Consider the following 24532-nt stretch of genomic DNA (forward strand, 5'->3'; position numbering starts at 1 on the left):
CTTTTTCTTCTATTTTTACTATGACGTCATCTCATGCCACGTGTCGAGGGGTCAATTTCGTCATTTGAGTGAAAGCAAAGTCAACATGTGGGTCAAATATTTTCCTTCTGAGCAATGTTATGGGACTCGCCTAATCACGCTCCACGTGTCCCCGCGTCCCGGGATCCGGACCGTGAGGGTCAGTTTAAAACTACTAAACTTGTCTCATTGCTTCAACACAAAAACGGAAATCAACGGCTTTCTTTCACATTTTCTCTCACTCTCTCTCTCTCTCTCTCTCTCTCTCTCTCTCTTGCTCTCTTTGCCTCGTCGGGTATCTCAAAGCACAAATCTTGGCCTCTTCTTCTTCTTGGATTTGATTTCGAGTCTCCGATTCTGAGTCCGAGTTCGCTCCCATCGACCATGTTTGTGAGAAAGCTTGTGGAGAAGGCTTCCAAGAAGGTAAGTCACTCATCACCTTCTCTGTTCTGCTCTCTGTTTCTGCAAAAAAACTGCACAATCCATCTGTGAAAGATCGAGAAGATCAATGGGGTTATTTTTCCGACTATTTTTACTTTGATTTGATCAAATTCTTCGACAATTTTTGTCGGAAAAAAAGGTAATAATGCTGAATTAAATTGGTGATTAAGATAATAGCATGTCAGGGATGCACGTTATTCCTAATTTTTTTTCAATCATTTTGATTCTAATTCATAGAAGACTTTACCAAAATCGGAGCTTTGGCAAAGGTATCATACACAGTACATCTGTAGTGGTACCCCTATGTTGTCTACTGTATTTGCTAGCTTTATAAGATCAGTGGGTGGTGTAGTGGTTTGTATGATTAGACCGAGTGGTTTGGAATAATAAAACAATCTAATTAAAGTTGCCAGATTCGATATTTTCAGGAATGGGACCAAATTAAATAGTAGTTTGCATTATGAACACGCAATTGTGCGACTGGATTTGGTGTATGCGTTTGCATTTTCCAGAAAAGGACAGCAAATAATCCTATATTGTATTTGGTAGATGAGAATGTTACTAATTTTGTATTGTACAGTAGAAAAATTCGTTTACCCAATACATTTAATTGAATATGATCTAAGAGTCATGTTCCCCTGGTCAGCTGCTGACCAGGGATTTCATGGTCAATCACCGTCCGATTGAAATCGGACGGTTGACAGCTTTCATCTTTTAAAAAGTTAGAGAGTTGTCAACCGTCTGATTTCAATCGGACGGTGATTGACCATAAAATCCCTGGTTAGCTGCTGACCAGGGGAACATCTCTGTATGATCTAAATATTGAATCGGGAGTCAAGATTGATGAAAAAACGGTTATAGTATGACATCTTCAGATTTTGATTTTATGATAATAGAAAGTCTTTTAGTCCATAGGGTTTACTCGTCTTTGATATCATTCTCTTTTCTTTTGACCTGTTCATCGTACAAGCTTAAGGGACCTAGCAAACCTCACATTTTGATTTGTTTAAAATGCTTTCAATTCAAACGTAGGTGTCAAGTCTCACCTTTGATTAAGCTAAGCCCCTTTAAACATTTTTTAAAGCTGTTTTTTTTTTTTTGAGAAGAATTTTTAAAGGTGTTTTTAACACATCATTCCCATGCAAATAGCTGCCACGTACAAGCATTAACGAAAAAAAAAGGGGCAGTTTGTGATTAGTGAGGCTTGATAAGTTGAAAAAAGAAAAAGAAAAAGAAAAACCAATACATAAAGCCAAAGGGGTTAATAAATTGACAAGAAAACAAAACGAAAAATGAAAAACAAGATAAACTTAATGTGTTGGGACCCATTTTTCTTAGTAGCTAAACTTATTGTGTTTAAAATTTGTTCAGTGATATTGATGGGGATTTATAGTCAACGCTCATAGTCATAGGAAAGAAAATAATAAATATCGGTCAGAAAATTTCCATGTGATGGCCGGTGGATTCATGTTACTTATCTACAATGAGATTTGGCGGGCCCGGCCCATTTCAAAATTTAAACATGAGCCCACGCGTCTTGCTTTTCTTTGTCCAGGGCCCACTAAGGAGTTGTTGCCTAACATTGTTACACCTGTCCCTAGGTCAACCAATTGGTAAAAGTCAACAGCATATATGCTTCTTCTGGCTAACTTGCTGTGTCTTTTTTAGAGGACTCAGCTAGATACTGAAAAAAACCAGAAAAATATTCCTTAAAAAAAAAAAAAAAAAAAAAAAAAAAAAAAAGGAACCGGTAATCAGGATTTTTTTTTCTTTTTTTTTTTTCCAGGCATGTAATATTCTGAATTTTAATTTTATTATAAATGCAGCTAGGTTTAGAATGTTACAGACATTGTTTGTTTATCCAATTGTAGCCTGGAGGAAGTTCTGATGGTCTAAAAGGTAGTGATATAGACCCGCGTGTAGTATTCCACAATGGAGTACCTTCAGGATCTAACACTTTGGCTTATGACTCCATCCAAAAAATACTTGCAGTTTCCACTAAGTGAGTCCATTTCTTGCATATTCAAATTGAACTAATGGTAGTGTTCGTCGACTAGCATAATATATATGATGCTCCTTTTATCATTCTCAGGGATGGCCGGATTAAGTTATTTGGTAAAGATAATACTCAAGTGCTACTTGAGTCTATCAATGCAGTACCAAGCAAGTTCTTACAGGTTTTGTATGATATTATATCGTTTATACGTTGCTTTCTTCAATTCCCACCCCTTTTCTGTGGTTATACTGTCGACCTAATGAAAGATATTTCTTCTTGATATCTACAGTTTGTGGAGAATCAAGGTATACTTCTAAATGTAAATTCCAAGAACCACATTGAGGTAAGTTGCTCTACTATGTTTCACATTCTTATTTATTTTTATTTTTATGTTTGACAAGTGAATGGTCGAAATTTAGTAATTTACTGCCTGGCTATGTCTGTACTTAGGTTTGGGACTTGGAACAGAACCTATTGGCTCATGTACATGCTTTTCATGAAGATATTACCTCCTTCACGGTCATGCAACAGAGTCTCTACATGTAAGTGTGTGTAAGTTTCAAACTGCAGATTAAATAGAGAAATGAGTTCATTACTGCAAGTAACTATATGTGGTAGACAACTATTTTGGCAGGTATGTTGGAGATTCTGTTGGGAATGTTTCAGTTCTGAAGCTTGAGCAAGAATCATGTCATATATTACAAATGAAATACAGTATACCTTATTCAGCTTCTCATGGTCAGATGCCTTCCTATACAATTTTACTCTATGATTACATAGATACTGTCCTCTTCTTATCCTTTTCGTTGACAGTTCTTACTTGATCAATGCTCTCATCAGGGAATTCGACTGAAGTTGCAGGCGACACTGCAGTGATGCACATAATGCCTCAGCCAACAGCTGAAAGTAGGAGGTAGTATCTTTAAACCTTGTTGGCCTATTTCATGATTGGCATTACAAGATTTTGGTTTTACTTAGTTCTCATGTTGCAATCCAGGGTTCTTGTAATATTTAGAGATGGTCTCATAGCGTTATGGGACATTAGAGAAAGTAAATCCATATTCACAGCTGGTGTAAATGCATTGCAATCACTTCAGCATGAAACAAAGAAAGTCACTTCTGTATGCTGGGCATGTCCTTTTGGGAGTAAAGTTGTTGTTGGGTACAACAACGGAGAGATTTTCATCTGGAGCATTCCTTCGAACCCAAATCCATCGGAATGTAGCACGCAAAGTAGTCCAATATGTAAACTCAATCTTGGATACAAGTTGGACAAAATTCCTATAGCATCATTGAGATGGATTTATGCAGAAGGGAAGGCAAGTCGAATATATGTTATGGGCGCATCTGACATTGTGTCATCGAACTTGTTGCAGGTACTTTAACATTATCACTACCGAAATGTGTCACTGTTATAACTGAACGGAACTTTGAAATTTTGATTTTGATGAGGCAGGTAATCCTGTTGAATGAGCATACTGAAGTCCGCACTATTAGATTAGGACTTCAGTTGCCTGAGCCTTGCATCGACATGGAGATTATTTCTTCAACCTTTAGCGAGCAAAGCAAACATAAACAAGAGTGCTTTCTTGTGCTTGGTAATTCAGGACATCTTTATGCCTATGATGATTGCTCAATTGAAAAGTATCTTCTACAGAGCCAATCTAAGTCACCAGCCTCGTTGCCGAAGGAAGTCATGGTGAAGATTCCATTTGTTGATTCAAGCATTACTGTATCAAAATTTATCACAGATGATACCAACATGTCAACTTCTACAGACGAGGTAATATATATAATTATATACCAAATTACATTCTTTCTTACAGTTCATTACTAGTATTTTAAGTTAATGTGATAATTTGATTTCTATGATTTTATATAGGAATACCTTCTCCTGGCCAAAAGCATTCCATCTCTCCTTTCTTTCGAGACAAAACCAAAGGATGGAAGTCACTTAAATGCAGCCCGTTTTGGTGGCTTTTCGAAAGTTAAAAATCTTTACATAACTGGACATGGTGACGGAGGCATAAATTTTTGGGATTTGTCATCGCCACTTTTAGTACCCATTTTATCATTGAAGCAGCAGGTAATATGCTTGCAATTTATGAAACGTTTGTTGTTTTTGAACTGCCAGTAACCTTTGTCAATGCCGCAACTAAGTAAGACTATTCTTATATTCTCCTCCCCTTCAAAACAAAATGCAGAGTGAAGAAGATCTCTCTTTAAGTGGTATAGCACTCACAGCTTTGTTTTTTGATGGAAACTCTCGACTTCTTGTTTCTGGAGATCAAAGTGGAACGGTGAAGTGCCAGCTCTGTTCGATTTGTTGAATTATTATCATTGTATTGCATTCAGGATAGTGTGTGGTGTTTCTAATATATTTATGAACTACAGGTTCGGATCTTTAGATTTAAACCTGAACCGTATGCGAATTTCAGCAGTTTCTTTCAAGGTATAATAAACTGGTTCAACTGCTAGGCCATTGCCTTAAAACTTGAAATTTTCTTGCATTATTACTTCAGTGAAGTACATTACAAATGGTCTTAAGATTTTTACATACTTCTTCGCAGGAAGTACAAAGAAAGGAAACGATATTGTTCAAAGCATTAGACTAATGAAGGTTGATGGTTCTGTACTTTCTCTGAATATAAATCACAGCTCAAGACATCTTGCTGTGGGATCTAGTCAAGGACATGTAAGCTTAGTATCTAATGTGATCATTTCCTTTCTCAACCAGTCTTCTCCTATTCCCCTTAATTGATTGTGAATATCTTCTCCTCACAGGTTTCAGTTATTGATATAGAAGGGCCCACTCTATTATATAAAAGCCACATTGCAAGTGAAATTTCTACCGGCATCATCTCTCTGCAGTTTGAAACCTGCAGTTTTCATGGTTTCGACAAGAATGTCTTAGCTGTTGCAACAGAGGACTCATCTGTTTTGGCTCTTGATAGTGATAATGGAAACACATTGAGCACTAGTCTGGTTCATCCCAAGAAACCCACTAGAGCACTTTTTATGCAGATCTTGGGTAAGTTTTTCTCAGGATGGAATCTTGTCATTTTGACAACATTAAACAATCTCACAGAAATTTTCTTTTAAATGTATTAATGGTCTAGACTCCAGCAAAGGGAGTAGTGTTGAGGATGCCATGCAAAAGCAGTCTTTGCTATTGCTATGTTCCGAAAAAGCAGCATACATATATTCCTTTACACATGTCATGCAGGTAATTAGTACTTCATCTTATGTAGGCACTACAAATCTGATTATGTCCTCTTATATTTCTTTCTTTCAACTCAGGGAGTTAAGAAGGTAATATACAAGAAGAAATTTCAATCATCTTGTTGCTGGGCATCGACATTCTACACCTCTCATGTTGGCCTTATACTCGTTTTTACAACTGGAAAAATTGAGATAAGGTGGTGACATGTCATAGTCTTTTTTTTTTCTTTTTCTTTATTTGAATATATTCACAAGTAAATTACATATCCTAAAAACCTGTCTATGAAATGTTAGGTCCTTGCATGACTTATCTTTGATAAAGGAGACTTCAATAAGGGGCTTCACATACTCCACATCAAAACTAAATTCACATGCTGGCAATTCGATATGCTCTTCATCCGAAGGAGAACTTGTTATGGTATAGTATTAGATTCCAACCTTTTCATAACAGTTGCTTGAGGGGTGGTTTAGAAAAATCTTAATCATATGATTTTCTCATCCTTGCACAGGTGAACAGTGATCAGGAAATCTTTCTCTTCTCTCTCTCACTCCAGAAGCAAAGCTTTAGGTAAATGTATATTTGAAAGTTTCTATAATGATTTTTAGTGACTAATTCCTATTGTAATTTGTAAAGGAAAGCTCTTCTAGGCCATAGTTTTCTTACTTTTCAGTGTCTTTCCTCATTCAAGGCTTTTAGACTCTTTCAACTTGACGTACCAGAAAGATCTGATGGTTTCACAAGAAGAGCTTACATCAGGACGCATCATTCAAAAGGAAAAGAAAAAGGTATTATGTATGGTAATGATGATCACATGATTTCATCTGTCTACACAACCTATTTGTTGTAGAATGAAAAATTGCACAAGTATTTAAATTTATTTTCTTGGCAGGGTATGTTTAGTTCTGTTCTTAAAGATATTGTGGGAAGTAAAGGGAAGAATGTCCCTGAGATGGAAAATGAAGATACTAAAGAAAGTATTGAAGAACTTTCAAAAATCTTTTCGACTGCTAATTTCCAATTTGATGCTGAGAACACAGACAACCAGGCCATGGGTGAAGATGATGATCAGTTAGATATAGGTATTCTAAACATAAAAGTGTGTCATTTCAATATGAATGGAGTTGTGAGATAATCCATGTTTACATAGAACTAATTTTTTTTTTTTTGAAGATGATATCGAGATTGACATTCCTGGAGAAAAACCGAAAGAGCAGAATATGTTGGCAGCTCTTAATAAGGAAAAACTGGCAAGCAAGTTTATGGCCTTTAAAGGTCAGTTAAAACCACGTAGATCAATATGAAGTCATCATCAGTATCTTCAAAGTTTCTTAGTTAAACTTTTTTCCAATCTGCAGGTAAAGTACTGAAACAAATGAAGTCTAAGAATGAGAAAAATCCCCCGAAGGAAGAGCAACCGGATGAGAAGGTTGGCTCTGTTGATGAAATTAAGAGAAGATACGGATTTTCGTCTGCTGTAAGAACAATATATATACACATATCTTTACTAATTGCACATTTTTTACTAGTTATTAGCCAATAGGAATAATATTCGAATGCTTTTATTATTAAAACTGCATCATTTGCTTTTGGCTGCAGGAGACAACAAATGCTGCTAAAATAGCAGAAAGTAAGCTTCAGGAGAATACAAGAAAGTTGCAGGGGATAAACTTGAGAACTACAGAGATGCAAGACACAGCTAGATCATTTTCATCCTTGGCAAAACAAGTGTTACGAACTGAACAGGATAGACGAGCCTCATAATCACCATACAAGGAGCGTTTCGATTTCAAATTATATTACGTACTCTTATTCATTTCATTTGTTTCTGGTGAAGACACTAAGTTCTTACATTTTCTTTTCTGGTTTGAATGTAAATTAGAAAAACAACAGTAATAGAGCTGATATCAGTTCCTCATTATAGCTTGCTCACAAAAGTGATTTTTTTCTTCTTCGTTTCTAACTGAAAAGAAAAACGATTACATCAAAATGGTTTAAATGGGTTATACACACACTGTTCTTCTCGCCAAAAAATTTTCACCTTCAATTAACAATTTTTTAAAAAAAATTTCAAACTGAAGGAACTTAAAAATCACAATGTAAATCTTTCTTATAATTTTTCAAAGTAAAAAAAATAAAAATTCTTCGATCAATTGGAACATATTCTAAAAACCATGCTTTACGAATCATCAGCTTATGGTCAAGAGAATTTTGGTTCAGCATGGGTGACCAACCATGGATTTGTCCTAGTACTCATCCTCTTTTAAACACAAGCATGCAGAGATTTGCACCCAAGAATCAGTCCTACTTTTCACTTTTTCAGTACACTACGATCCATTTTAGAATTAATCATGTACTGATTGAATTGTACATTCGTCTTCAAAATATGCTAGTTAGTGCCAAAACAACAACCCTGAATAACCTTCCCACACTTACGCCAGTAAGAAATTAAAGACGTACTTCGAATATATGACGGCTAACAAATTAAACAGCAATGAACTATAATATATAGGAAGACATTAGTACCAAACTACATATATATCAACTTTTAAGATTTTGAATTGCAAGCTCAAAAGTAGCAGTGTCTGATCATCATTCAGTTACTAGATCTTATGGGGGTGGCAGAAAGATGTTAGCACTGGCTTCTAGTGGCGACGCCCTCCCAACATCCAAGTTGAACACTCCAATTCTACTAGAGATGACATTCTTACCCCAAACTTCATAAGAAAAATATATGCAATTCCCTTGGCATCCCGGGAAGTCTCGAGCAGAGACTGAAAAGCAGCAGTCTTCCCCCACAAACAATATTCGATCATCCAAATCCGAACCCTTCATCTCAACCCATTGCTTCCGAACTCCATCCAACTTGTAAACCTTGAACTTGACTTCAGTCTTGAGCATATCTTCCACAGAACAATGTTTTGCAACAAAAGTAGAACCATGTCTTTCGACTAAAAGCAGCTCCCCGAGAGATTCGACCAAGTTCTTCTTCTTCTCCTTCTTCCACCACATTGAAGTAGATACTGGAAACGCAATCACTTTCCACTTAAAGGAAGAATCCATCGCTGCAACTTTCCCAGACTGAGAGACTGAACAAAACTTTCCATGATAAAAAATAACATCATCATAATCATTAGCTTTAATTGTTTTGCTGCATGAGGGATCATCATCATCATCAGGATTCGACGGGGAGAGTTGGACGGAATATTCTTTAACGTCAACACCACCACCAGACCACTTTCCGAGGTATAAAACTCCATCCCTAACCAGCATGACTGCAGGGAAGACGTCGAGATTTAAGGAAAGAGCCAGCTTGTGGTAATTCTTGTCGTAATTACTTGCCAAGAGATAAGGTTTTGCCACTTCAAGTACGCCAAAGTCTACTGTGTTTATTACCCTCGGCTTCTCCAAACCTCCATTACTCCACGATAATGGAGGACGTAACTTTTGTTCTGCATCCAATCGAATCAACCAGCCCCGGCCGTTTCCTTTCATTAGCATCATTGTCATGAGTAGGAGGTGCAATATGATAGACTACGCTACGCTTGATGGTGGTAAAAGATCCAGACCTTATGTAAAATCTAGAGGGTAATAGAGGGTCTTGAGGTGGTGGCTCGCGTGGATTGAGAGAAGGGATAGAAGATCGCCAATATTGACAGACGGCACGGAACTGAGTAACATAGATGTTGGTTCCAAGGTCAAGGTGCTTTCTGATCATCTCTATCAGCTCGTCTGGGAGATCTCTATCCGCCATCGCTGGTTCTTCACCTTGGTGAAGATTGATGGATATATGAATTTAGAGAAGCAAGAAAATCCTTTTCTGAATATATTTCTCTAGATTTTCTGATGAAAATTGCCAATTTGCTATTGTAGGTTTCTCCCTAGTGTTAATTTACTAGGCTAGGTTTTATTTTTGCAAATTTGCTACCATTTCGTCAAATGTGCTAATCTAGGCTTTCAAAATTAATCAATTTGCTTTCTTAAATTTGTAAAATTAGCAATTTGGTAGCCTTTTCAAAATAATTGAATGGAGGAATGGACAAATCAAAACAAATTTGACGAAAGAGTAGTAATTTGGCTAGTTTTGAAAACCTTGAATATCAAATTGACTTAAATAAAATGTCGTGTCAAATTGGTAAGCTGTGAAAAAGTAGGATAGAAAATTGGTTATTGAGCCATTATTGAATTATTTAACCGAAAAAGATAAATTATAACTTGTGTTTAGTGCACCCAAGATCTAGATAAAATAACATTTTTTATAGTCTTACAAACGAAAAGAGTAAATAAATCCTAAAACATCACAAGGAGATCCAATCTGCTAATAAACTGCCTGAAACAGTGAAGCGCATATTTTGACTGTGGAAACAAGAAAATCCTTCTGAATATCTTTCTCTGGATTTTCTGATTTAATTGCCAATTTGTTATTGTAGTGGATGATGACTTCTCTCTAAGTGAGAAAGAAGGAGAGGGCAAAAAAGTCCCAAAAATAAATAAAAAGAATTAAAAAAGAATTAATTGGGTATTAGGGAAATAATCCATTTAGAGTGTTTTGGGTAAATGGGGTTAAAAACTGTTAGTGGAGCAAGTGGGCAATTTTCAAGCTGAAATTGGGTAAATGATCATTTCCCCTTATTAATATCTTAGGGTGTTAAGTGAAAAGAGAATTGAGCATACATTAATTGTTTTGAGGTTATTTCACCTACTAATGCTGTAATATTTGTCGATTCGATAAAGAGATGTGACTATGCAATTTATTACTAGTCTCATAAACATTTACGGAGATGAATATATGTGTGTGTTGTGTGTATACATATACATATTTAAGAATTGGTATAAACTATAAATGGTTCCAGTACATTTTTACTTGGTTGTTCAAATTTGATTTCTTATAAGACACATTAATATAAGAATGTAAGTTATGTACTTATTGGGTTTGTGTTGCTCATGATGCTACACTTTCTTGTTTTCAGGTAACGAGTAGATGCTTGGGGAAATGGGATGAACCTACTAAATAAAAGAATATTTTTCTACTACTATTTCTAGCAAATACGTGTACTGATTTGAATTTTGCTTAACTTTGGTTTTGTAAATATATTAATGATTTAGTTTTCTAATAAAAGTACTATTCAGACGTAATTTTGATTTCTTTCACCTTTTGAAGATTTATTTTTTTTGACTCACGTCACAAATTCACGAGCCATATTTCAGTACAGTATTGGCCTTGAATTTGGCGGCGTGACAATTTTCATTTGCACAGGTTAACAACTTGAGTCAGAAGGACCAAAATGATAAAACAGTAGATTTTATTCCCAATCACATGTTAATTTTTTTTTTTTTTTGTTCGTCATCATCAGATCATTTAAATGGACATGATGGATATTTATTTTCCGTCTTAACTGTTAACCCCCCAAAAAGATTCATTAACACATGATAAACACTATTCACTTTTCTTATCCTCAATAAATTTAACTGCCCCAATATAAACTTTACTGGCCCTAAGTAAAGCATTTTTTTTATATAGTAATTTATTGACCCTCAATGCATGAAATAATCGGTAGGAAAAATGAACAAAATGTGAAAAACTCACACGTAAAGTCCCATTTTAGCCTCACATGTGCTTAGGTATGCAGAACACTTTGGCATAGTGTGAAAATGTGAATTAAAAATAATGTAGGTAGCAGTTAGCGTTTGGTTGAGTAGGCATGTAGTCACAAGGAGACAATATGAGTGTGCGCCGGGCTTTCACAAGTTTATCGCGGCACGAGTACGGTTTAGGCTATACGGTGTTTTGCGCTCACCACATCTTTCAGGCATTCTTTTTAGGCTCAATATTAGGGCATTGAGCTTGAAATGGAGTCTCCACTTGTTTGGGTTCACTATCTCGCGCTTATTATTCTTGCTTTAGTAAGAAGTGCAAAATCATGACAATGACAAGGTCACTGAAGATAATAATAATAATAATAATACGCGGTTTTTGAAAGTCACTTAGAAGGTGCGTGCGGAAATTAAAGTTAAAAAAATTATCATGTTAGTAACTAGGGTTTTAGATTAGTTAAAAAAATAAAAAATAAAATAAAACATTCACAATTTAAGAAAATAAGAGGCTTAATATATAAGCCAACAAATCCAACAAATACACATTTCCCTCATCTCCTACTGAAACCTTGTCCGAACTCTTCCATGGCTGCAGCTGATCAACTGGCTTTCCCACCCTCCTGGTACCCCTTTCGACCATCGGATTCTAGAATCCTTTGGACCTTTGGTTCCTGTCCATGAAGGTTCAGGGGATTCCTCTTCCGATGAATGAAATCATCGATGACGGGGTGGATCTGTTTATCCAAACCCCACAATCTATCGCAAGTAAGCTACTGTATCCTAATTTGACAATTGAGTGGCGAATTGACGCCGTTTTTTTATAGATCTAGAAGAATCGACCCATTTTTTTATTGGAATCGTTGTCTATTGAGTCTATCGAGCATCGTCGGGAATATCTTGATTGTGACGAGACTTCTTTGAGAATCGACCCATTTCTTTTATTGAAATCCTTGTCTTGAGTGTGAATTGACCTGCAGCATAATCATTTAGGTTGATTGGTGACCATGTTCTATGCCTCATATCTAAAAGGATTAATAGAGTAATGCAAAGCACTACTAAGATTATAGGTTTTAATTTCCAACTAGCAACTTACGGATGCTAAGTAGTAATTCAAACATGCTGGTACAAATTTCTGGCTCCATTTTATTATGTACCAAAACTGGATTCTAAAAACATTTTATTCGATTTATCTCACCACCGACATAATAATAAAGACAAAATATATAGAGCAAAGTGGATTTTGAATTTTTGCAAAGTTTTGTATTAGTTGTGTGGAGTCAATAACAGACCTACTAAGCTAGACATGAAAGTTCATGCAATATTTATAGCTTCTCCTTATACAGATTCTAAACCAGCTATGCTTTTATCACATAATTGCACATCATTCTGTTAGGTAAAAGTGTGAGCAAGTGTGAGGGAGAACCATGTGGTCCACTTTCAATAGGTTTTAATTCTGGAATGCATGTGCTAGTTTTATTAATACTTGATAATGATTCTTGTTATTCAACCAAAGTTCACAATAATTCAAATCATCCTAGGCAGTTTTAAGTTTGATCAAGTATAACACTATATGAACTATGAAGTAATATGGTAACAAGCTAAGAAGCACCGAAACGGGTACGAGTTTCCGGATACAATACGATCGGAAACGTGGAAACGGCAAATCTTAAATATAATAGGAAACGGAAACGTGAAGGAAACGTCAATTAAATATATATATATATATATATATATATATATATATATATATATATATATATAAAATTAGAAAAAAAGAGGAGAAGCCTATGTGTTGACAGAAGAATAGAATAAGCTAGGTGTCCTTTGCATGTGCCATTGAATAAATGTGCTGGGCACGTGTAACTATATCATGGATGAAAAAGATGTAGTTGTGCATGGACATATATTATATATGTGCTTGATACGTGGTATTTAAGGGAGGCTGTAGTTTGAAGATCGAAGGCATGTTGGGTGTTCATAATGGGCTAATTGCAGGTGCCCAGTGAGACAGAGGTAGATTGCAATCAAGAAGATGGCTGCGTTTGGTGGTTTGGCTGTGTGCATCCGGCTAGTCAGCACAAGTGAGCAAACGAAGAGGACAACCTTGGCGGACTATTGTGGCTAGCGGAAGAGTTGCTCAGCGGAGGAGAAGCCGAAGGAACGACCGAAGAGGAGAAGCTGAAGGAACGACCGAAGAGGAGAAGCCACCCCCGCTGAGAAACGAGAAACCCCGGAGAGGAGAAGCCCGGAGAGAAACGCTCGAAGAGAAACGCCCGAAGAGGAGAAGCTCGATCTGGGTCTTGATCCGGGTCTTGGTCTTGATCTGGGTCTCGGGTCTCGTTTTTGCAGAAGAGAAAGTGAGAAACAATCTCGATCTGGGTTTTTGCAGAAGAGAGACGAGAGAGACGAGGATGCTTGGCTGAGAGACGCGACCTATCTCGATCCGATTTTTTTTTTTTTTTTCAATTTTTGTAGAGTAAAAAGTCAATATTACCCCACGTTTCCGATTTATTTACTTCTGGAGTTTCCGCATTGGATACGGATGTATCCAAACCGTTTCCAAATCCGGATACGCGTTTCCAAGCGTTTCCGACCCGTTTCCCGTTTCGATACGGGAAACGCGGCCATTTTCGCGTTTCCGTGCATCATAGTTAACAAGTATACTTGTTTGCAGGTACTTATGGCTACAGTGAAGAGAAGAGTGAGCTGTACTTCTTTGGTCAAAAAACTCCGATGAGGAATTGGATTTCAGACAGTAATCACAGGAGATACTAACCAGGTCATTGGATTCAAAAAACATTTCCGCTATGCGCGCAATTGAGACTGCCAGCACAAATGGGTTTTAGACAGGTACACAGTCGAAAGAGATACCGTGATGGCTGCAGTCTTTAAACTGTATGAGCTCAGCCGAGGCAAGAGTTACCATGGTCAGCAGACTTCTCTCACCTCCTCTACAACTGATCCGACTCTTGCCTCCTCGCTGCCTCCACCAGAACAGCAAGCATTCATTCAGCAGACTTCAACAGGCCCGGTTCTCCCCTCCTCGCTGCCTCCACCAGAAGCAAGCCATCATTCAGCAGACTTCAACAGGCCAGGTTCTCCCCTCCTCGCTGCCTCCATCAGAACAACAAGCATTCATTCAGCAGACTTCAACCGACCCGGCCCTCCCCTCCTCTTCAACCAGCCCGGCTCTTGCCTCCTCGCTGCCTCCAGAGCTGCAGCAAGCACTGATTCCATTTATTCAGCAACAGATATATAACTATTTCCACTTCGATGATTCAATTGACTTGTCAATTGTTGATAATGATAATGTCGATGGTCCAGAAGGTAACGACGGAGTCTGAAGCTGAAGTAATGAAGGAGCCTGAAGACTGAAGTAACGATGGTGTCTGAAGACTGAAGATCACAGAGCTTTGTTAATATTTTTTTTTTTTTTTTTTTTTTCTGAGCAAACATTAAACTCTATTTTTGAATGTTTATTAATGAGGCCTAGATTTGGGGACTATGGATTGAGGAAAAGTTTGAAGCTTTATTGGAAATAAGGATTGAGGTCTCAAATTTTGAATATCTATTGAGGAGGAGAGCAAGTATGAAGCTTTATTGGAGAGGATGAAAATTGGGGGATTAGGGATCTCAGAGTTGAGTTTCAAATTCAATTACAGATGAACAAAGGAGGAGGAGTAGGCCTCGATTTGGGAAACATGGATTGAGAGAAAGCATGAAGCTTTATTAAGGAGGATGGAAATTGGGGATTAGGGATCTGAGAGATGAGTTTCAATTACAGGGTTTGAGAGAAAGTATGAAGCTTTATGGAGGAGGATGGAAATTGGGGATTAGGGATCTAAGAGATGAGTTTCAATTACAGGGATTGAGAGAAAGTTGATAGGAGCATTTTAATGTGGTATTTTAATAGTTAATTCCTCACATTTTGCTTAGTTAATTCCTTAACGAATCGATTTTTAACTTAATTTCTATTTTTTTAGGTACATTGGAGTAGATGATGATGAAATGAGCATTAGGTCCATAATTACCTATAAATGATGGAGAAAAATGGAAATGTACTAAAAGGTCAATTTTACACATTTTCCTACTCCGGCTAGGAGAAACCAAGCCAAGCAAGGAAGAAGGAGCGGCCGCCTGACCAAATGAACTCCAAATGAGCTGAAACTTTCCAGATCCATTCTAGACATCCTAAGGATCATTTCTGATGAAGAGTACCAGAGCTAGTTTTGAGTGGAAGGCCTTCAAACAATCAGTCCAATTTTCTACAGAAGCAAAACTGGAAAACTGGACCTGTAAGAGGTCCAGCAGCATTTTCAGCCCAACCGCATGGAATAAAGCTCTGAAAATTTGTCAGGATGATCTACACTCATGGTAGATCATTTCATATGTAGAAGGAAAGAGCCAAATCTGAAGTCCTGTTGGAGAAATAATTGAAGGAATAAAGGGGCAGAAACTGATCTAAAAACAGCTCAACACCACATGTTCATGTTTCCTACCCACATGAAGAAAGCTAGATGCTTTTCTCTTTTTCCTTGGATATATTTTTCTGCTCCAATAGATCATCATCACTTCCATACTTCTGCACCTTCATGCCTTGCTTTCATTTCATCATTACTCCATCTTTTCCATATTTTACAAACCACTTTCATTATTTTTCTTCCATTTATCATTTCACTCTTCTTTTTCTTCCCTATATAAACACCTTCTCCTCTCACTCTAAAAACATTCCTTCATCCATTCCATCTTCTTTGTCTCTCCATTTCCTTTCCATTTTCCTTTCCATCCTCTAGTTTCAAGTTTAGTCATCTCCACGAGTTCAAGCAAGGCCAAAGAAGAAGAAGAGAAGCCGTGAGCACTTCCATCCATAGCCATCCTTGAAGCTTGCTTTCGAGTTTCAAGAATCCACAACGTGAATCATCCATCTCATCTTCATCCACGGTGTAATCCGATTCTCCTTTGTAACCTTTGCTTTGAATTTCGTTGGTTATGAACTAGTTGACATATATGTTTGAACAAAGTATTATTTCTGGAATTTTTATGATTAATTGAGAATTTTCAGATTCATATATTGCGATTCATTGTTGCTTTTGTGTGAGTGTTTGATTAAATTTGCATGATAGATATCTTTTGTATTTTAATCTTAAATGGTTCGAAACTTTTAGGGTTTTTATATGATTGGTGCTACGAATTTAAGAACATGAATCAACTTTTTGGTTTTGTGTTCTTAAATCGAAAAGTAGTAAAGGTTTTGTGCAAAAATCGGATTTAATCAAAGAGAATTGCAATTAGGTGGACTTTTTCATACTAAGTTGCACACTTGAGTTGATAGCCTTTCTAGATGCTTATTGCGTTGAACATGTTATGATTGACTAGCTTTCTAGGGCTTGAATGCATGTTTGATAGGATTAGTCTTTGTGCTTTCACTTAGATTAATTAGCATTGAAAAGTAAAATATGGGAAATTGTTTGCTTTTAACGTTTCACATGATCAACTTCTCTTGCATGACTTTGATGAACAATGTTAGAGTTTGAATCGATTTTAATCATGATTTTCGGTTTTGATCTTTGTTTTCTCATTCCATTCGTTTACTTATGTTTTATTTGTTTTCTTAACTTAGTTTATTTTTCGAAAACCAAAACCAAAAACTCCCCTTTGAATTCGTAAATAGTGATGTATATGTGTGAATATTATACTTTGTTTTAATTTTAAATTGTTTAATTGTTTGACAATGACAGGTGTACCCTCAATCCCCGGAATAGAACGATCCCTATTTGCTTATACTACTAACGATGTTTTCAGGGTTAAATTATGCGCTTGCTTTGAGCGTATCAAAAGTATGAAGCTTTATGAAGGAGGATGGAAATTGGGGATTAGGGTTCTGAGAAATTGTAATTGAAACTCGATGAATAACAAACCCAAGGAGATAAATTCTTGACGTGTTCAACTTTTCTTCAATCTGAAATCACAGTAAGAAATTTTAAAACTTTTGGTACAAATTGAAATTGATAGAGTATTGCTTACCCGATATATCATCAAAGACCTGGGGCCTCATTATTTAGATTGATCACGAAAAGTGGCAAGTGACTGATATTCAGAACAGAACAGAAAAACGCAAAGGAGGACGAAGATGATGCTTATTCAGAAGTCAGAACAGAAAGGGGCGGGGGGGGGGGGGGGGGGGGTATGCAGACGTCTTTGGAGGTAGGAAGCCTCTTCATCAAACTAGGCAACGTGATTCTTTTTTTTATATATATCTTTATTAATTAAGCCAATTCTGTAGAGAATGATTATATTTTTGAAGTATCTGTAATGCCCATAGTTTATTAATATGAAGAATAACAATATTTTCATCATGAGAGGGTGAAATTGATACTAGCCATAAAACTGAAAATAACTACCCACTATCCATTTATTTTCTTTTTTGTTTTTCAATCTTTATCTATTTTCATAAATTTTCAAAAATAAACCGCCAAATGGCACGCACAGCGTGCGTGTCAAGAGGCTAGTAAAATATAAAGAAACAAAATACCTAAAGGACACGTGTCACTTCATCATTGAACCAAAGAAAACGAGAAAAATGATGATGTTGTTTAGTCATATCCCACCAAACTTGGTAGTAGAGAAGCCTTCCAAATAGTTGTGGAAAATTCACTGCAATTGCATTCTGACCAAATAGTCTATCATCTTTAACCAAACACCATTACCAAAATTTATTCAAGATTCGCATAAAGGTCCAGGATAGGGTGAGGGGTGATGCTGATCCCCTTTTTTCCTTTCCCATCTTATATTCAAGTTTGGTCGTAATGGGCGATTCAGAAGTTGTTGTTTTAACAGGGTGTTTCTTTCACAATCGGATACCTAGAGTAAAGTTTTGGTTTCTGTTGCCTTGTAACGTAAGGGAACTCCTGGCCTGCTTCCTTTGCCAATGCTTATCATATGACACGGTGCTCTCCATAAACTGCAAAGCTGCAAACAAAACATGAGAAGTTAAAAATGCAGTCATTCTAATACATGACAAGTTGAAACACTGAAGATTTTTCAACCTTCAACGATTCTGACCGAGGATGTCACTCGATTTGGTGTTATGCATTTTGAGTGAGAGCTTCGTGCCATTGAGAATGTTGGGATCATTGGAATTGATAACTTCAACCGCAAGTGTTATTACAAGTATTGCGATTTTCCCATTGATAGAATCGAAAGTGAACATCGAACCAATGTTCAATACATCAGGTCTTGTAGTGACATTAGTAATGAGTCCACTAGAATGAGAACCATTACAGAAAACCGAAAAAAGCAGAAGCAAGGCTATATTCATGGTGAATCACTCTGCAAATTCAGAACCAAATAATTAATTCTTCGTAACTATGGTTGGTTGTTCTCACTCTCACTCTTTGACGGTCTTAACTCTTTAAGTTTGAAAACTATGACATGCGTGTTAGAATGCAATTTATTTCTGAACATCTAAATACTTGATTATTAACAAGGCTATGCCAAATATAAGATTGTAATTCTAGAACAACATGAATCAAGAATCTGCTGCATATTGAACATTATATCTAGAAAACAAAACTGATAAAAGTATATGATACTAACAGGATGTAGTTCCAGAATCCATTGATGCTTCTCCTAGATGCACCCTCAATCTCAGATTGTTAATGGGACAATTTTGTTTGAGGTTTGGTGTTCTAGCAGGGATCAAATGAGGACGTTGTAATCCTCCTTATATCAGAAAAACTGTTGTGGCAGTTCCTTCCATTAAGCAACTGCCTTATAACTTCCTTATGTTTATCTGAATGGATTAATCTAAATAACCATACATGTTTGAATTCAAATTCAAAAACAGACTGCATTAATAAAACTATTTTCGATTACAAGCTTTATTAAATACTCTGATGTTACAAACTGAAACTCTAAAACTCCTCACAATGTCAATTTGCAGAAAGTGTTGATGTCTAGTTCAATAAGGTCTTACAATCTCCCACTGAACTAGATATCATACAAAATCAACTTACATTGTTGAGTTGTTTTCTTAAGTGTGCACAAGAGTTCAAGGACATCATCTGTTTTTCAAAGTCCTGACAATTTTGCTAAACTGCATTGAACTACAGAAGATTACAATGAATTGGAAAATCACTAGTCTTCTATGATCACAATGCAGCAAGTAAAATTACATGAAACTACCTCAAGTATGATCTTGTACATGTTTACTTTATTTACAGTAATCGATTTGTAAAACATGTTTGATCCAAAATTAATTTCAACTAGATAAAGAGCTGTATTAACTTACTGATTTGGCATATCAGTATCAAGTTTTTCTGCATATGTACATATTCACTGATTTAGTATATCAGTATCAGGCTCTTTATATGTACATGGTTTTGCATATGTACATGTTCTACCTATACAGCAACCAAATGTTGAAACTTAATTTTATTCAAATGATAGATATCAAATGATGACTTCATAAATGACTGACTGATCGACTAAAGAAGATACATTACCTGATAGTACTTCACACAATATAATCAGCTTGAAATTCTGGACTGTCTCTCTCAGGGTCCCTATAAGGAACAAAATCTGCTGGACCAACTTCTCTGCTGAGGTGATAGATGGCCTTTGTTGATAGTTCATAATTTTTGCAGGCCAGAGGGAATAATTGCCAAGGATTTTTTTATCCAAGACTTTGGCCACTGCAAGTTAATTTCATTTATTGACAAGATGATATCAGAAATTGGGATTGATAGAGCTGTTGGGGGTTATGTTAGATATACTCTCCCTCTCTTTGTGGAAGCAACAAATGAAAAGCCGACTCGATCCTGGCTTGCTGCTGAAATATTATGCTCGTGGAAGTGCCCAGGAGGAAGTGTTGTAGCTTCATTCTTACCTTCATTGAGTGCTTATGCGAAGAGTAAAAACTTCTCTTCATCTCAAATGGAGAAACCTCGGTTCATGATTCTTGGTGGTGGTCTTGAGTACCAGCGAGTTTCTAACCTATTGTCAAGTTTTGATACTCTTTTACAGCAGGAGATGGACCATTTAAAGATGACAGTAGCAAAGATCGAAGCACGCCACCCTGATCCTTCTGGTGGAGAAATCTATTTCTTGAGATGCTCAGAAATATCTTCTTGCAAAAGACATATCACTTGTTCTTAATATCAAGAGGCCACTTTTAGAGCGCATAGCTCGCTGCACAGTTGCTCAAACAATTTCATCTATCGATCATCTCTCTTCACAAAAGTTGGGCTACTGTGAGACATTTCATTTCTTCTAAACTCTGGTTTGTATGTTCTGCTCTTGAACTTCTTTTTTTTTTTTCTTCTATTTCACTTTGGTCGAACATCTCATTATAACAAGTTGCTCTATGAGTTCTAAAAATTCTTATCCCTCGTTCTGAACTGCAGAATTTGAAATTTTTGACTTTTCTGAATGTTCAATAAAATATGCACTAGTTGAGATAGTCCAAATATTGGATGTATTCATGGTGGGTGACGTTGCCTCCATGCAAATAAGTACAATTAAAGCCAGCAAAAATGTCTTCACTGATGTTAATCACCCTGAAAGTTTTACTGATGCCACCTCAATTCAAGAACCAAAATCAATCAAAGACATCTGGATGACCATAATGCATTCGAACTTTCAAAGGATTTACCAACACCTGCTGTCCTAAGATGACAACTTGTTTCCTGACCTGACATAAACCAAGCAAGTGTGAAACAAAACCAGTAAAGACATGCTCCCTAACTCCCAAGATCGTAAGCTTCCGGATACCATGATAGTGCCTGTATTCTTCCAATAGATTCTGCATTTTGCATGCCTCCTCAAAGTTATTGTCTTGGTTCATATCAACAGGATTGAACATAATATCATGATTTTGATTCTCTGGTTTTCCCTCTCCGAGCTTTAAGGGACTAGGCAACTTAATGCAATAGAATTCAACTACTTTCTCTAATTAATTATCATACTTTTTGACAAGAACAGAATAATATTCCTTCTCATTCGTGCCAGTTGAAACCTCATCAATATAGGCAATTCGAAGTGCTTCCTTAGTTTTCATCAGATATAAAATTTCATCAGCATGGAGATCTTTCTTTGCCTTTTGTTTTCCATATATCTGGCATGCAATCATATACATATATATATATATATATATATATATATATATATATATATATATATATTTCATCAAAGCAGTTCCAACTTCATGACCTTTGTACAATGATTTCACACAACTGCTTGTTCTACTTAAACTCCTGGAAGAATGTGACCTCTCCGAGGTCAAACCGTCCAAACCAATGTCTCGCATCATAGAACCAATTTCTTGTGAACCTTCCCGAATGTCCATCTCTAATGCAGAATCCAGAAAACCAACATCTTAAGAGCTCAAAAATAATATATCATCCCCTTTACAGTTCGAGTAAGTGTATGCCCTCTTTAAGATGCCCAAAGCCTGAGTTCCCTCAACATCGTTGTCCGTATCTCATCATCATTGCCTATTCCTTCTCGACGCATCCTCTCCATGTTAGACTCTTGCATCTGCTTTATTTACAATTAATTTTGCAGGTGGTTCCTCCCTCAACATATGATCAAAATCTTGGATTCTTAGATGCAGTTCAACTCCACCTTTCTATTTCTTAAGTTCAATTCATTGAGCAACTGAATCTGATTGATACTTATAAGAAAATGCATGGCTGTATGCAATTCAATCTAAGTCAGTCATACTAGTGCTGTAAAACTGAAATTATGCACTAGAAATATATGTCCCAAATGTTAATTCAAATTTTGAACAACATTTTAATGAAGTGCAAATACATTGATCAGCAGACTATGGTATTTTCAAGAATTTTGGTGTCATTTGTGACACACTTTTCTTTGATATCATATGAATGTCTAATGACATGTATATGCTACTCAAATAGCCAAATGTTTGAATACTAATTTCTTTGGAAACTAGAATCAAATTAATTTTAAGTATAAGTTAGTCTTTTGTTTTCTGTTGATAAATGAATCAGTTTATGCATTTACATAACAACCATTTTGATGGCAGGATATATATATATGCATAATCATGATCCAGAAAACACTTCAGTTTGCATATAATCATGAATACATGGCTACTTTGGCAGCATACTATGTTGTGATCATATATGCAGCGATTTCTGAAATTATATTCTGTCAAACACATATTCAGGAATATTGTAATACACCATCTAATCAACTTGCAGAGATATGTATCATAAATAAAGCATGATGATTTTATCAATCTTGTAGTGTAATTGAAAATCACAAATTGAACATATATAAGCAACATTTATGCATTAATCGAACAAATTTGAATTACAGTAAGGATTCCAGAACATGAAACTGTTATGTAGCAATATGTAAGATGTGATCATGAGACTTGAACCGAAACATGAATATCTTAACAATCTTAATTTGAGCATAGTAGGCTCTGATACCAATTGTTAGAATGCAATTTATTTCTGAACATCTAAATACTTGATTATTAACAAGGCTATGCCAAATATAAGATTGTAATTCTAGAACAACATGAATCAAGAATCTGCTGCATATTGAACATTATATCTAGAAAACAAAACTGATAAAAGTATATGATACTAACTGGATGTAGTTCCAGAATCCATTGATGCTTCTCCTAGATGCACCCTCAATCTCAGATTGTTAATGGGACAAAATTTTGTTTGAGGTTTGGTGTTCTAGCAGGGATCAAATGAGGACGTTGTAATCCTCCTTATATCAGAAAAACTGTTGTGGCAGTTCCTTCCATTAAGCAACTGCCTTATAACTTCCTTATGTTTATCTGAATGGATTAATCTAAATAACCATACATGTTTGAATTCAAATTCAAAAACAGACTGCATTAATAAAACTATTTTCGATTACAAGCTTTATTAAATACTCTGATGTTACAAACTGAAACTCTAAAACTCCTCACAATGTCAATTTGCAGAAAGTGTTGATGTCTAGTTCAATAAGGTCTTACAATGCGTGCCACTTTTCAAAGACGTACGACATTCAATATATATGTATAATATGTGGTAACTTTCAAAGCTTCAATCCGGGAATCTCCTTCCTCAACAAAAATTCCGGAATCTCCAAACTCCTTATGTAAAATGACAAATGCTATTAAAGCAAGCTCTCCTCCTTTGTCACGCTTCATCATTTTTGCATCAAGATCGATTAGGACTAGTTGATGATGAGTTCTATAAAAGTCCAAAACTCCAACTCCAAAATCCTTTATCATTTCAATCGTTAGATATTTTCGATCACTCCTTTTGATGTAAAATCTTTATCAACCCTTAATGCTGACTTTTTTATATTAGAAAGAGCATTTATTCATAAATTGGTGAATAATAAATTCAAATGCCCTTATTAAAAAGAGTAGCACACCCCTTAAGGCTGCACTTTCTGAAGAAGAAAAAAAATCTATTTGATCATCAATAAAATAAGGCATCGTTTGGTTTTTTATTTTACAAACTCTGATGGTAAGAGGAGGATATTCAACCAAGTAATAAAAAACGTTTGAGGAATGCTTCAAAATGACTAAAGACATACTCGAAGTTGGAGAAGTGCATGAAGAGCGATACAAAATTTATTTCACAAATAGTCACTCCTAATTGAGGAGAACTATGGAAATACCTTACTATCTAATTTACATTGCAAAAATCCAAGGATTCCCTTTTCAAATGTGAGGGTGCTTAATATAGTGTCTTCAATTTAAACAACACTACTAGTAACTCTCAACATAAATGTCAAATTTCAAATAAACGACTAATCTCAATTGGAATTTGTTTCTATAAGTTCATAATCAACCGAGTAACATGGATCCAATTATTTAAAAGTTAGACTAGAGAGATAGTTGATGATCGAGGGGAATGGGCTAAAGCCAACCTACAATGAATCAACCCAACAAAAACCTAACTTAGTTGATTGGAGATTCCTTGGTCTAAGTTCAACAGGCAAACTGGTTGGGTTTGGTTCAATTAGTTGAACTCACAACTAACTCATTCCTAAGATCAATGTGTGTTTTCTGCAGCTGTAATAAGGGTATATTATTACATTTAATGATACTAATATCTTGTTATTAAAAGAAATCTGGCTAATTAGTGATCAACTATATGAGAGCAGAATTAGGTCGCTTCTATGAGTATGATATTACTTAGTTCTCTAAAACTCTCATGAATCTAGAATTGTTCAAGACCAAAATGAACACAATTGTATGAGCCACACAGTGTATTAGA

At 36.0% G+C, this 24532-nt stretch overlaps 2 protein-coding genes and 1 non-coding gene across 3 annotated transcripts; 1 reads left to right on the forward strand and 2 right to left on the reverse strand.

Annotated features, from left to right (window-relative positions):
• Window positions 1–226: 226 nt before the first annotated feature.
• Window positions 227–7593, forward strand: LOC133715398 (uncharacterized). Its single transcript, XM_062141885.1, has 23 exons — window positions 227–441; window positions 2331–2461; window positions 2552–2636; window positions 2745–2798; window positions 2906–2997; window positions 3090–3193; window positions 3296–3368; window positions 3453–3831; window positions 3912–4238; window positions 4338–4541; window positions 4660–4755; window positions 4850–4907; window positions 5026–5150; window positions 5240–5486; window positions 5575–5681; window positions 5756–5874; window positions 5972–6095; window positions 6187–6245; window positions 6367–6463; window positions 6568–6757; window positions 6849–6950; window positions 7034–7152; window positions 7275–7593. The coding sequence occupies exons 1-23, from the start codon at window positions 403–405 to the stop codon at window positions 7437–7439; spliced, it is 3096 nt and encodes a 1031-aa protein (XP_061997869.1). The 5' UTR covers window positions 227–402; the 3' UTR covers window positions 7440–7593.
• Window positions 7594–8177: 584 nt separating this feature from the next.
• LOC133715464 (F-box protein SKIP23-like) lies at window positions 8178–9269 on the reverse strand. The gene has a single exon (XM_062141977.1). It carries the CDS (start codon window positions 9183–9185, stop codon window positions 8286–8288), a length of 900 nt encoding a protein of 299 aa, XP_061997961.1. The 5' UTR covers window positions 9186–9269; the 3' UTR covers window positions 8178–8285.
• Window positions 9270–21603: 12334 nt separating this feature from the next.
• LOC133727569 (small nucleolar RNA J33) lies at window positions 21604–21682 on the reverse strand. Its single transcript, XR_009855251.1, has one exon. It is a non-coding gene; the product is annotated as a small nucleolar RNA J33 (small nucleolar RNA).
• Window positions 21683–24532: the final 2850 nt, after the last annotated feature.

Source organism: Rosa rugosa, chromosome 1 (assembly GCF_958449725.1).
Source record: "Rosa rugosa chromosome 1, drRosRugo1.1, whole genome shotgun sequence".
Lineage (NCBI taxonomy): Eukaryota > Viridiplantae > Streptophyta > Magnoliopsida > Rosales > Rosaceae > Rosa > Rosa rugosa.

Excerpts from the sequence above, each read along its gene's own strand:
- LOC133715398 (XM_062141885.1), top strand. The coding sequence starts at position 403 with ATGTTTGTGAGAAAGCTTGTGGAGAAGGCTTCCAAGAAG. Across the intron at positions 2,799-2,905 it reads ATTCCAAGAACCACATTGAG|GTTTGGGACTTGGAACAGAA; the intron begins GTAAGTTGCTCT and ends GTCTGTACTTAG. Across the intron at positions 3,194-3,295 it reads ACCTTATTCAGCTTCTCATG|GGAATTCGACTGAAGTTGCA; the intron begins GTCAGATGCCTT and ends TGCTCTCATCAG.
- LOC133715464 (XM_062141977.1), bottom strand. The coding sequence starts at position 9,185 with ATGACAATGATGCTAATGAAAGGAAACGGCCGGGGCTGGTTGATTCGA.